We start from the raw sequence: 12,385 nt of genomic DNA, 5'->3' as shown, positions 1-12,385 counted from the left end.
GGCCATGACCATCCATCAATAAGAGAACACGGTGTATAAAATGTATTTATAATTGCTAGACTGCCTGAATATCTCACTTGTTTGTTGAACTTTGATACAGGAACTTTTAACACAAGACCTCATGATTGTTTACTTCTAAAAACTGGCTGCACTAAAACTGAAATGAATAAAAAAGCTTGGGTTATTTTGCTTCATAAAAACGGAATACATTTCCAGGACATGCAAAACTGGATACATTGGTACCACTTCTACTTTTTAATAATCTGGTGACAGACACCTATATTCACACTTGTTTTTAATGTTTTAAATGGACCATGCAGTTGTTATTATTTTTTAATTGTATTGTCTAAACAGAGCTCTCATGATAACGATACTCTCATTGGGCTCTCTCTGTGTAAATAAGGATAAATGAAAATGAAATATTGTAGTAACATAGAAGCGTTAAGAAGTTCTGATGACAATGGCTGGTGGCAGTATCAGTGTGTCGTTTGTATAGGGAGGTAACATTAGCAACTTGCAGTTGAGTGGTGTAATTTATTCCTTTAGGCTGTATACTAAAAGGGGTACTGCATTCCATGTTTACTATGTATTCTAACTGCCCTATTATAGAAAATGTTTATTATATTTTAATTCAAGTGAGATTTTTTTATGTATTTTGAGGAAATAAAAGAAAATGAGTAGGGATGTGCTAATCAATATCTTAGTAATTCAAATTTTTTCTTAGTTTGACAGAAATAAAATCTGCAAGTTCAAACCTCCACAATATGTAAGTTTTCTTTTAAGTTTTCTTTTCCCTTTAGGATAGAATATAGGATAGGATATAAAGTAATATAAAATGGGAAAGGTTCGAGTCAGTGATTAGAGCAGTGGTCCCCACCCAAAGACCATAGGATCAATTCGCACTTGGTACTCATTCTGTTGTTGTTTCCTTAGGCAAGACAGTTCATCCACATAGCTCAGTACGAAAGTCTGCGTGAATCATTGGAGGAGGGGCCAGTATTGCAGAGTGACTGCCTTGCTTCTGTCAGACTGTCCCAGGGCATCTGTGGCTACAGCAGGAGCTTACCATCACTATGTGTGGAGAGAATGAATAATGACTCCAGGGTAGTGCTTTGAGAGTCTTTGACAAAGCCTGTTAAGTATAAGGCTGTATTATTCTTATTGTGTTTTCTTTTGCCTTGGGTCATTAGTATTCTTAGATGTGCTTTCTGTACACAGCTCTGCTGCTGAATGAATGCACCTATTGGTGATGTGAATGTATTGTTGGAAATGTGTGACTGACAGTGTATCAGAATGCACTGAATAGAATGTACATCTATAGTGAGAATATGGCTTTCAGAATTTAACCCATGACAACACATTGTATTGAACAAGAAGCAGAGAGCATTTGTAGAAAATATTTATTTGACTTCAGATTACTGTAACACAACAAAAGGGAGAATGGGATCATTCAAAATAGTAATTTACAAAAACACACCAGGCATATGCTTTGTGAGTCACTGCACCAAAACTCTGTGTTTCACTTTGAATATAAGACCTTTACTTGAACAAAACTTGAAATTAGGTGCCAAAATTACAACCCTTTACGCTCAAAAAGTGTTGGTTTATTTGGGGGTAAAAAAATATGATCAAGTTAAATCTAAATTCATAAATGGAAAATGGGACCAGGGACAGGGACTTAAATGGCTGTGCAAGACAAACAAAAGAGGGGCAGGTGATCACTCTAGTGGACAGTGCAGTACAATACAGCATTGTAGCCAATTACTGTTATTAAGAAAAGCAGTGTGTATTTTTAGCTAAATCTCATGTAAAATAAACGACACCGACTTCATCCCATTGTACACTGTAATGCTGCTAAATTAGCTTACTAAGTGTAATTTGATTCACTGTTGAGCGCCACCTCTGTAATTTGGCCTGCATCAATGTGATTACTACCACTTCAGATTTAAATTGCTCCTTTCATAAAGATGCTGCACTGTCTGATACCTGCTGCACAACAAATGTCCAGCCATAGTTGCTGTACATTAGCTAATTAAATGGAGGCTCATTGGTCTATAACACCAAATTAGACAGATAGAACAAAATGCAACTTAAAAAAAATAATACTATCATCTTGGAGATACTTCAAGTCATCGACCTTGTGAGTGAGGTTGTGAGCTTTAAACCATATTTATGATGTTGTTACCTCATCAAAAACATAGTTGTGTTTTGTTTCACTGACACATGCTTGATTAACCCTTTATTATTTAGTCTGTTACATCCCCAAATCTCAACATGCTCTGTTTCACTTTGTGATGTCATCTAGGTAGTGGTATTTTTGAAAGCTTTCTTGCTCCATATTTTACCTTTAGAGACTTGGAAATTCCAGAGCTGAAATGATTATTATTAACAACATTGTAACATAGATCAGAAAATAGCATGGGCCCTTTAACAGTATCATTGTGTTTGGTGGTTGGATAGTGCAGTGTTTCCCAAGCAGAGGTACAGGAATACACAATAAACACACTCAGGCAATTCTGAAATGGTTTCACACAAAAAAAAACTAAACAAAAAAAAAAAACATTACATCTTGCAGAATGTTTTAGCATTTTTTTTAACATAAACATTAGACATAAACTAGAATTTAAAAAATATAAATAATCAACAATGTACTCCTGCAGTGAACAATGTTTGTTATTAATAAAGTATTTCTAATCTAAATTGTTTTGGACCCAAGTTCAGGGATATTCGCAGTATGATACAAAGCTTAGAGGGTACTCGAGATGAAAAAGATTGGGAACCACTGGGATAGGCTGTTTGGAAGAGAGCTGCTAATACCAATGAAATACAGGTTTAAGTCAGATGCCCATCCTGACACAACTCTCTCTATTTCCCAGGTGACGAGCGGCACAGATTTGGTTTCTTATGATGACATTTCTGGGAATCCTTGAAACATAAGAAAGGTATTAAATTACAAATTGAATATTGGCTTTAATGTGTGAACTAAAACAAAAATACATATTATTTTTTTACGCTGTTGATGAAAAAGAGATGCATAAAACAAAAATGATACAGAATAATTAAGAGTCAGGAGAAGGCAAACACTGTAAAAAATAACTCAGTGTATTCCCGCTTGTGGTGCTGAGGTCCTGGCGTTAACAAGCAGAGCAGCCCCTCTCTGGAGAAGGGGATTATGTTGGACTCAATCTGCAGGGTTTGTTTGTAGACGTGCGGTCGATCAGTGGAGGAGAGGCCAAGGAAAAAAGAAAAAAGGAAAAAGAAAAAAAATAATAAGACGGGTAAGATTTCAGGCTTTCCGATGCCAATGTCATGGGCAGACCTGTTGGTAGTCTTCAGATTCTAGACTAAGATGATGTCATACTCCCAAATGAGGAGCAAGAGCCATAGTTTTATATGAAATACTTTGCTAAAAATATTCAATAGGTTAAGTCAGAAATGTTGAACCTGATCATTGCTATTAGTGACCAGACCTTTGAACTCACTATATAAAAATCAAATCTGCAAAAATCAGCAACAAAAAGAATTGTCTCCTCACCACGTGTTTACTAACAGAGACAGTTGTAGACTTCTCCAATTAAAAAGCCTCAAGCATATCATTGACATTTTGAAATGAAAGAAACTCTATAGATTATAATTTAATTAATTGCTCCCAACATCTCTAAAACAAAACAACTGCATCACTTGATCAAAGAAGATTGATATGAGCACTTGTTAATTTGTTTTTTAATATCACATTGGAAATAAAAATACTTGAAATATTTCACTATGTTTGGTTTGGGGTTTTTGCCCTTAACTGTACATGTTAAACTTTTTAAAAGGAAGTAAAGGTGCTCTATGTAACTTTTCTGGTGAAGGGTCCACTAGCAACTTCATTGCTTGGCCTGGAATGTTCCACATGACATTAAACCTATCCATCTCCATGAAAACGTGTTACAGGTGAGATCTGCAAAGAGGTGAACCCTCTCAGAATGCATGTTTTTTCTATGTATTTTTGTATGTATGTATGTAACATACTGTTCAATATTTCAGACAAAATGATAACATCACCAGAGAGACGTTATCATTTGATATGTTGGAGACAAACAGGTAGCTGACTCACGAGTTACATAGTGCACCTTTAAAGACTTTGCATTTATTTACCTTGTTAAAATGAATGTTTGCTCTTATATTCATTTTGGAATCAGTAGTGACCTATTTTCTTTTATACGTTATTTTTACATTTCTGTTTGAATAAATCTAACAGCAACCATGAAAATTATGCAGAAAAACGGTTTGTCCCTAGAAGTTAGACCTTGCCACTTGATTTGCATTCTCAGTTTGCATCTCATTACCAAAACTTTCTCCCACTTATTTATTTTTGCTTATCCCTGATAGTCTGTGGCAAGCCTATCAACTTAACTGTTAAAATCTTGGAGAAAACATTATTAAACCATCTGGGCTAGATATTCAGGCTGGCCCATCTGCTAGAAAACTCCACCACAACTTCCAAAATCTCCAGATCTCTTCTCCCTTCTTATTCACCTGGCATGGTCCCATTTTCACCACCATGTCATAGTTTAGTTCCTTCACTAAGCTCTTTGCACAAACAGATTCAGAAGTGAAAATCTACAATCATGCTGCCGATACTGCTCAGGTCTTGCTTTTGATGTGGCTCAATATGAGAGTCAGTAGACATTATTTATTCATTACTATTATTATTATTAAAGAAGACATTTTATGCTTTTTCTGTTATTTATTATGAGACTAAAATATTATGTAGATCATTGATTTAAAAAAAAAAAAAAAAAAAAAAAAAAAAAAAAACAGCATTGAGTTTCAAAACTGCAGAGAGATGAAACTGCAAGAATCAATTAAAACACAATTTAGATTCAATTTAGGTTGAGGGAATGTTTTAAAAGTGCACTTTGTAACCTTTTAGTTGGAGATCCGTCACCTGCTTGTTTCTATGGCAAGGTCACTGCTCTGCTTGGAATGTTCCACAGTGTGACATTAAACAACGCTACCTTACATTTCTTCAATTACAGGTGTGACTTACAAAAACAGGCATTCTGACTGTGTTGTCTCTCCACAGACTTGTAACTTTGTTTGGTCTCAATGAATATGGAAAGATTTAATGCCATATTGTGTAACATACTGTGACACAGCAATAACATCATGAAGAAAAAGTGTTTGACAGATCCTCCACCAGAAAAGTTGTACAATGCACCTTTAAAAAGTTTTGATTTTACACAATATGTCCCTACACCACATACTCAATACAATGGTGACACAGTGTCCTTAAAGCCCTTAGGCACTGCACAAAGATGGATTTTAATCAGCCTGCCTCTTTCAATCCCAGTAAATGCCATTTTTATTGAGTATTGATCAGCACACACTGAGCCAAAGTAATATTTGGGAGAAGCAAGTTATGAGAATTATGAAATGGTTTGATTTGGGGTCTCAGAGGTGTGTGGGATTTCATCATAGTTAAACCTGATGAGTGTTTGCATTGATTACATTTCAAACAAAGAATGACACCATTTAAACCAAGTCTTCAGGATGTACATATTTGTAGTGTGGAAACAATAACAGATCACAGAATTATTAAGAACTTGAACTAAGTCAGAATTGTTGTCAAGATATGGTGCACCAGAAATCAATGTTTATAGTTGAATAAAGGCTCTATCCACTTAGACTCAAAGCTATAGTACATTACAAATGCCAAATAACTTCCCAATTTTTTCAGACCGGGACCCTGAAAATAGCCATGCAAAAAACTCAAAACTCCCACTGTGAATTGAAATTGAAAGTGGTTTTGATTTTAAGTGTGAAATCATGTTAATTCAGGTGTTAATTTTAAAAAGATTTTGTTTAATTGAACCCAGTTTCACTAAATACAGTTTCAGCTTAATAAAATTTATATTTAGTCTTGAAATCATCTTTTGACTCCAAACTCAATACCTCATGACTGGAATCCACTGCTTTTAAGTATTATTTAATAGCTAATCTGACACTTGCTGTGCTGCCTGTTAGCAAATGTAAAAGATGAATGTAACCAGAGGCAACGCACATTTAACCATCAATATTTAAAGGGCTCATATTCTGATCTGTGTTACTATAATGTTGTTTTCTCATCAAAAACATATCTGGAGTTGTGTTTTGTTTCATTCACACGTTTAACTTTGGAGATGTGGACAGATTAATAAACCAGGATTAGTCAAACATGTGTGAATGTACTAAAACACAACTCCAGTTATGGATGAGTTAACGACATTATAATATGACTTAAAGTTCACAAGATTCAGTTTTGTGTAATATGGGACTTTTAAGGTTATTTTTGGAGCACTTGGTTACAACTTGGTTCATGAGCATGAGTTTTTGCTATGACTTGACAAATGGCTCAGAATACACTGTATAGACTAGTATGAGATTCAGCAGACTTCAGAGGGCACATTCAAATATCAATTCATGAAGAAAGATTGACTTTCCCAATTTACACTTGCAGCCGTTTGTCACACTTATGTGACAGTTTAAAATCGCAGGTGAAGGTTACAGCTCATGCCTTGGCTCCATCTTTCATCTGAAATGCAGTTTATTTTATGTTACCTCAATCTTTTCTTCGTCATTTGTTTAAAGCCCATATTGCTCTATTTTCTGATTTCTGTTATAATCTTGTTTCTTCATCACAAACACCTGGAGTTGTGTTGTTTCTTTGATGTTTAACATGTTTAACACACAAATACTGCATATTTAGGCTGACTTCTTGTCTCAAACAGAAAACACTATATACAGGAAGTGCTCCATTGTGTTTTTAAACTCCATACACATTCACTAGAATCATTTGGATTACTTCATATCTGGAATTGTCAATCTCTACTGAACAAATGTAATAGGTTAACTTGAATACTACCACTACAGGTCTTCACAAGGTGGAACAGAACATTTTGAGCTTTGGAGATGTAGACAGACTAATAACAAAGCATTACTCAGACATTTGGGAATGAAACAAAACACAACTCCAGGTATGTTTTTGAAGAAGTAACAGCATTACAACATGGCTAAAAGCTTGCAAGACTCAATTTTGTGTGATAAAGGACCTTTAAAATAAATGAGATTACTTGAGGTCAGGGTAAGGTTGCATACAAAGGTAATGAACAAGGTGATGTATAAGCTTATTAGGTGTCAGGGTCATCCCATTATGTGTCTTAAAATTGTATAAGACTTGAGCATTATGACATGCACTGTTGCCCTTTGAGTTGAAAAGAGAGGTTACAGTAATAACAAGATTATAAAACTTTATTGATTACCTCTGGAGCTCAAATTCATAAAGTAAATTTGACACATCTCATATAAGCAACGTTATGGCACCATTACTTTCTATATTTTCACCAAAAGAACGTTTTCAATCAGCTGTGGCCATGACTTTATTTATACAAATGATGAAGTGTGTGTAGGCCCACTGTTAAATAGCAAATTACATGTTCATCAACATTCCCGAAAACAGAATTATGGAGTTAAGGTGTTTGAGCTGTTGATTTTGGGATGCAAGATCAAATTTACATTCCACTTACACATTTGTCAAAAGAAATAAACGGTAGCGGCTGACACATCAGTCAAGGAAGCACGACTGGTTTTCCCTTTGGAAGCAACACAGTGGTAAACAGGTGATGGACAATATTAAACCCAAGGGGGAGAGGGAGTGACAACAGATTTATGCGTGAGTGAACTTCCATCGGGCCGGAGCCATCAATTCTGCATCTTTGCCAGTGGCTGGAGATGTTTCTGTAACCCCTGTCTCTCTTTCGCACATCCTTCCATCCAGTCACTGCTCGCTGCTAAGTGCTCACACATTTACATTTGAGTGCTGCTCTGTAATAAAAGAGGTGCTGCTAAAACAAACACCAGTCCAGGCTCGGCCACTGCCCACAGTGCAGGTCAACAGTGTAGCGGTTTGAGTCTCCATCATTTCATTCCCCCATTTCCCTTTTCACTACCAAGAAACATCCCCTCATATTAAGATACACTTGTCATTCTATAAAGGAAACATTGAGCATACAGAGTAACTTACCCAGAGAACTAGCCTGTTTAACAAATGAGCTTTTCAAATTAGGTTTCACTGATTGTAATAAATTATTTTATTGTTCGTGCTATCACAACTTTGCAGCTGTAAAACCCCATAGTAACCTCACAGAGTCGTGTGGATGAGCTCTATAACAGTGTGTGTGTGACAGCAGCTGTCAGTTACAGGTCTACTCCACCTTTGCTTATCCCCATGTCTCTGCCCACTTTTATATATGTTTTTCCATCTAGGTTCTAGGGTAGTTACTTTTTGTAGTATGGAGGAAATCAAAATCAAAACACAGTATGACTTTACTAAAGTAATTTGCACACAAACACACAAATCAAAAGACAAGACTAAAGGTCATACATGCTGGTCATTCTAGAGATCATAATCTCCTTTGTACTATCAGATCTGCTTTGGATGGAAACAATATGGATCAAAATAAGCCAGACAAAAACATTACATAATAAAATAACTACATAAATAATTAACAGCTGTGCATGAGTCGAGTCACTGACAAACCACTGATAAAAATAGCAAAGCATTTTTTAAACACAGCCTGTTCTGTATTCAAGAAAATTATCTACACATGTGCGGCACCACTGTCTGATGCAACACTACAATACTGAACTCAGAGGTATCACCGAGGCAACCCGCCCTGATAAGACGCTCGCCCTGCCAGCTAATGAAAAACAAGCCTACTTTAAGACATGTGGTTACTGGGTTTGTTGAAATAGAACGATTCACAGCTTCACAAAGCCCTTTCCCTTGGATAGCTGGTAGGGCACATCGATATAGTTGAGGCATTTGGGACAATGAGTTGATAACACTACGCACTGTTTATGGAGGAATGAATGACCGTTTGTGTGTGCGATTAGGAGCTTCTCTCTCGCTTTGACCTTTCTATAGCATTTACATTCACTGCCTACATGTCAGAGGAAAGAGCAGAAATTAAAAGTTACTAAGGTGGTGAAGAAACAGTCAGCTGTGCATTTACACCTGGGGCACCGGTTTCTGCCTCCTGCTGAGACTGTTCCCACGCAGTTTGTGGAGCCAGTTAATCACACACTTTTCATTGCCACAAACAGCAGGTCATTTTGGAATGGGAGACCAGAAGAAGGCACAGAGGGGTTCTTCAGTGTTCATGCGAAGGGAAATTGTGCATCTATACAGTCTGTTGTTACCACGGTGACAAGTCTAGTGCATCATGTGTAACAGTAGTCAATGTCTGGGATCCCCCCTTCTCTATAGCCCCTGTTGGTGCCATGTCCTGAATTGGAGACACTGTTGGCACCTTTATATAGGCCAGTGCCGTTGGATGGGAAAATGGTGTGAATGATGTAATCCTCTCGTAGTGGTTTAGGCTGCATCGGTGGGCAAGCGGCCATTGGCGTCATCTGAAATCCCGGACCTCGGATTTCCAAAATAGTGTTGTCCTTTTTTGTGCCAGATTCAATGTAATCATCATAGGTCTTGCTTTTTCTAGAGCTGTTTCTAGTGTAATGGTCACGGGAGCATAAATGTCCAGTCCTATGGCCATACCAGCAGAAGAAACCAAATATAAGAGCCAGAGATACAATCGCAGAGGCACCACCAATGATTCCTGCTAAAGGTAGATTTACCATCTGTTGAGACTCATCATCCTCCTCTTCTTCCAGTGAGCTGAGATCAGAGGTTTCAGCTTTGGCACACACCAGAGCTTCATCAGACTCTGTGGGTATTCCTCCTTTGCTTTCTGCAGGCAGTGGGACCATGCAGATGATGTAACTGGAGCGTGGCTGCAGGGCTGTGAGCAGGTACTCACGCCTGTCACCTCTCACCAGGGTCTCTGTGATGGAGCCACGGTTATTCTCATTGCCAAGTCGAAGCCAGCTGAGCCTGAAGGAGGAGCTGGGCTGGGCCACGCTCCAGGTCACACGCACGCTGTTGTGGGACAGAGGCTTCACATTAAGAGCCAAGCTCTTGCCCACTCCACTGCTGCTCAGAGTGTAGTCCATGTCAGGCAGCACCGGGCCTCTCTTGTTGGAGCGCAGGGTGAACAGAGAGCCCTGTGGAGGGGTTTGGGTGGTGGAGATATCCATGCCTGTTTGAACTCTGTTTGTTCTGTCTGGAGCCCTGATGACCTCACATTCCTCCATCTCGCTGCCCAGGTCCATGAGGGGTGTGTCCCGCACACGGTCAGGCGTCATGCAGGTCAGGCCCCTCACAGTAATGCCGTTGCCACGGGCCTTGAGCCAGTCATACAGCCAGCGCAGGTTACACCCGCAGTGCCACGGGTTCCCCCGCACCAGTAGCTGCGCCAGGCTGTCCAGGTCTTTGAAGAGGCCTCTAGGCAGAGTGGTCAGGTTGTTCCCAGACAAGTCCAGCCTCTGTAGTCTATGCATACCGTCCAGGGATCCGCGTGGGATGTGGATCATGGCATTCTCCTGCAGGGACAGGCGCTGGAGGTGCGAGCTGGGCAGGTTCACAGGAGGAGTCTGAAGAGAATTACGCACCAAGGACAACTCCGTCAGATTGGAGAGGCGAGAGAACGTGTCATCTGCAATGCGCTGGTTTGCTAAGAGATTCCCATCAAGAACTAAACATCGGAGTGAAGCCAGGCCCCGGAAAGCGTGGGTTGGAATTGTAGAGATGCGGTTGTCATCCAGTCGGAGCTCCTCTAAAGAGGCAGGCAGTCCAGAGGGAATGCTGGATAAGTGGTTACGGGACAGAAAGAGCAGCCGTAGACGGGGGTTGTCTGCAAAGGCTTGGTCCTCAATGCTAACAGTGGAAATGGAGTTATCGTCCAGATGGAGCTTCTCTAGTAAAGGCATCCGGGCCAGAGCACTGCGAGGGATGGTGCGGATGTTGTTATCCTGCAGATGCAGCTCTCGAACAGAAGGGGGCAGGTGTAAAGGGAACTCATCCAGTTCATTGTCATAGAGGTAGACCACGCGCACGGCCAGGTGGTGCTCCAGAGAAGTGGGGAGGCCAGGGTTATTGATCTGGTTATTCTGAAGGTAAAGCACTGAGGCAGTGGGAGGCAGTGAGGGGATAGAGCTCAACCCGCGGTCATTACAGTAAATAAAGTCTTCATCACATCTGCACACAGAGGGGCAAATGTCCCTGTCTCCAATGTATCCTTGTATAGTGGCTGTGGCCGAGTGCAGAGCCACACACAGAAGGACCTGGAGTACTGCCACACCTCCAGAGGCCATCGCGGACAAAAGAAGTTCTGTTTCTCTTGTTCAGGTGTGATGTTAATCCTTAAATCCTCACAGAGAGATGGTGTCCTGTGACCTCCACCCTGAAAGACACATACAAGACAAATAATTATTATAGGTTTGCAAATGCTCAACACAATTCCATTTTACAAATATTTGTTTACAAAATTACTGCTTGTTTTATTTATTATGTAAATGTACACATGGACGACACTCAGGCAGTTTAAGTCTCTGACAAATTTGAGACACTGACTTGCAGCCAAAAGACACAAGTGTTGTTTGAGCCAGCAATCATTACGCAGAATTAGGAGCAGTAATCCAAGATTATAGTCCTAAAACTGAAGACAGAGAGTGGGTAAGCAGAGGCAGCACAGTGATTATTTTATTGTAAGAAACTCACTGTCTAAATAAGTATTCAATTTTATATTTGGAGGCTAAACTTGTGCATGTACTGAGAATATTCTGAACCTAAATAATAGAGGAGATGTTGAGAGACTTAGCCCCATTAGGAGGTGTGAGCAGATGGCTGTTCACCAAAGAGAGCAGAAACACTTGTTATTATCAAGAGGAACAGCGTGTTTTAGTTCAGATCCAACAACTTGAAGAGCTGCATACTCATCAGAGTGACATGATAATACTCTGCACTACATTTAGCACTATGTGGCTATCTGTGTCTCTTCTGCTACACTGTGCTCTACTGCACAATATCTGTGAAATACACGAACAAGAACAAGAAGCCAGTGCAAGAGAAGGTAAATTATCACCATGGACACTGAGAGTGACATGAGAAGCTCATCACGAGCCTCACTAACCGCTCACATTAGCCTAAGTGTTGGGCCCACACTGCACAACATATTCAGCCTGTACTATTGATTTGCTCACAAATCCAAGGTGATCTGCCACAGAAGAGCTCAGCTCTCATGCAGATTACACTATTCCCCCGAGCACCAGTCGGGCAGCATGATAATTAACTAAATGAATGACAACTTTGCAGGAGAATGACTTTGTTGGATCTATATTTGCAAACATTAATCCCAATGCACTTATCTATTACAGGGCTGCATTCAAATGAAGAAAAACAAACTTGGTTGACATGATATTTATTTTCAAAGTTAAAAATATATTAATGAGAGAATAGAAT

At 39.3% G+C, this 12,385-nt stretch overlaps 1 protein-coding gene across 1 annotated transcript; it reads right to left on the bottom strand.

The window, feature by feature from the left end:
* Window positions 1-9,246: 9,246 nt before the first annotated feature.
* On the bottom strand, window positions 9,247-11,238 carry flrt1a (fibronectin leucine rich transmembrane protein 1a). The gene has a single exon (XM_020930181.1). The coding sequence runs from the start codon at window positions 11,236-11,238 to the stop codon at window positions 9,247-9,249; it is 1,992 nt and encodes a 663-aa protein (XP_020785840.1).
* Between the last annotated feature and the right edge of the window lie 1,147 nt (window positions 11,239-12,385).

This window comes from Boleophthalmus pectinirostris, unplaced genomic scaffold, assembly GCF_026225935.1.
Source record: "Boleophthalmus pectinirostris isolate CB_2022bp ecotype Guang Dong unplaced genomic scaffold, ASM2622593v1 HiC_scaffold_12, whole genome shotgun sequence".
Taxonomy (NCBI): Eukaryota; Metazoa; Chordata; class Actinopteri; order Gobiiformes; family Gobiidae; genus Boleophthalmus; species Boleophthalmus pectinirostris.
This window is presented reverse-complemented; position numbering and strand designations above follow the sequence as displayed.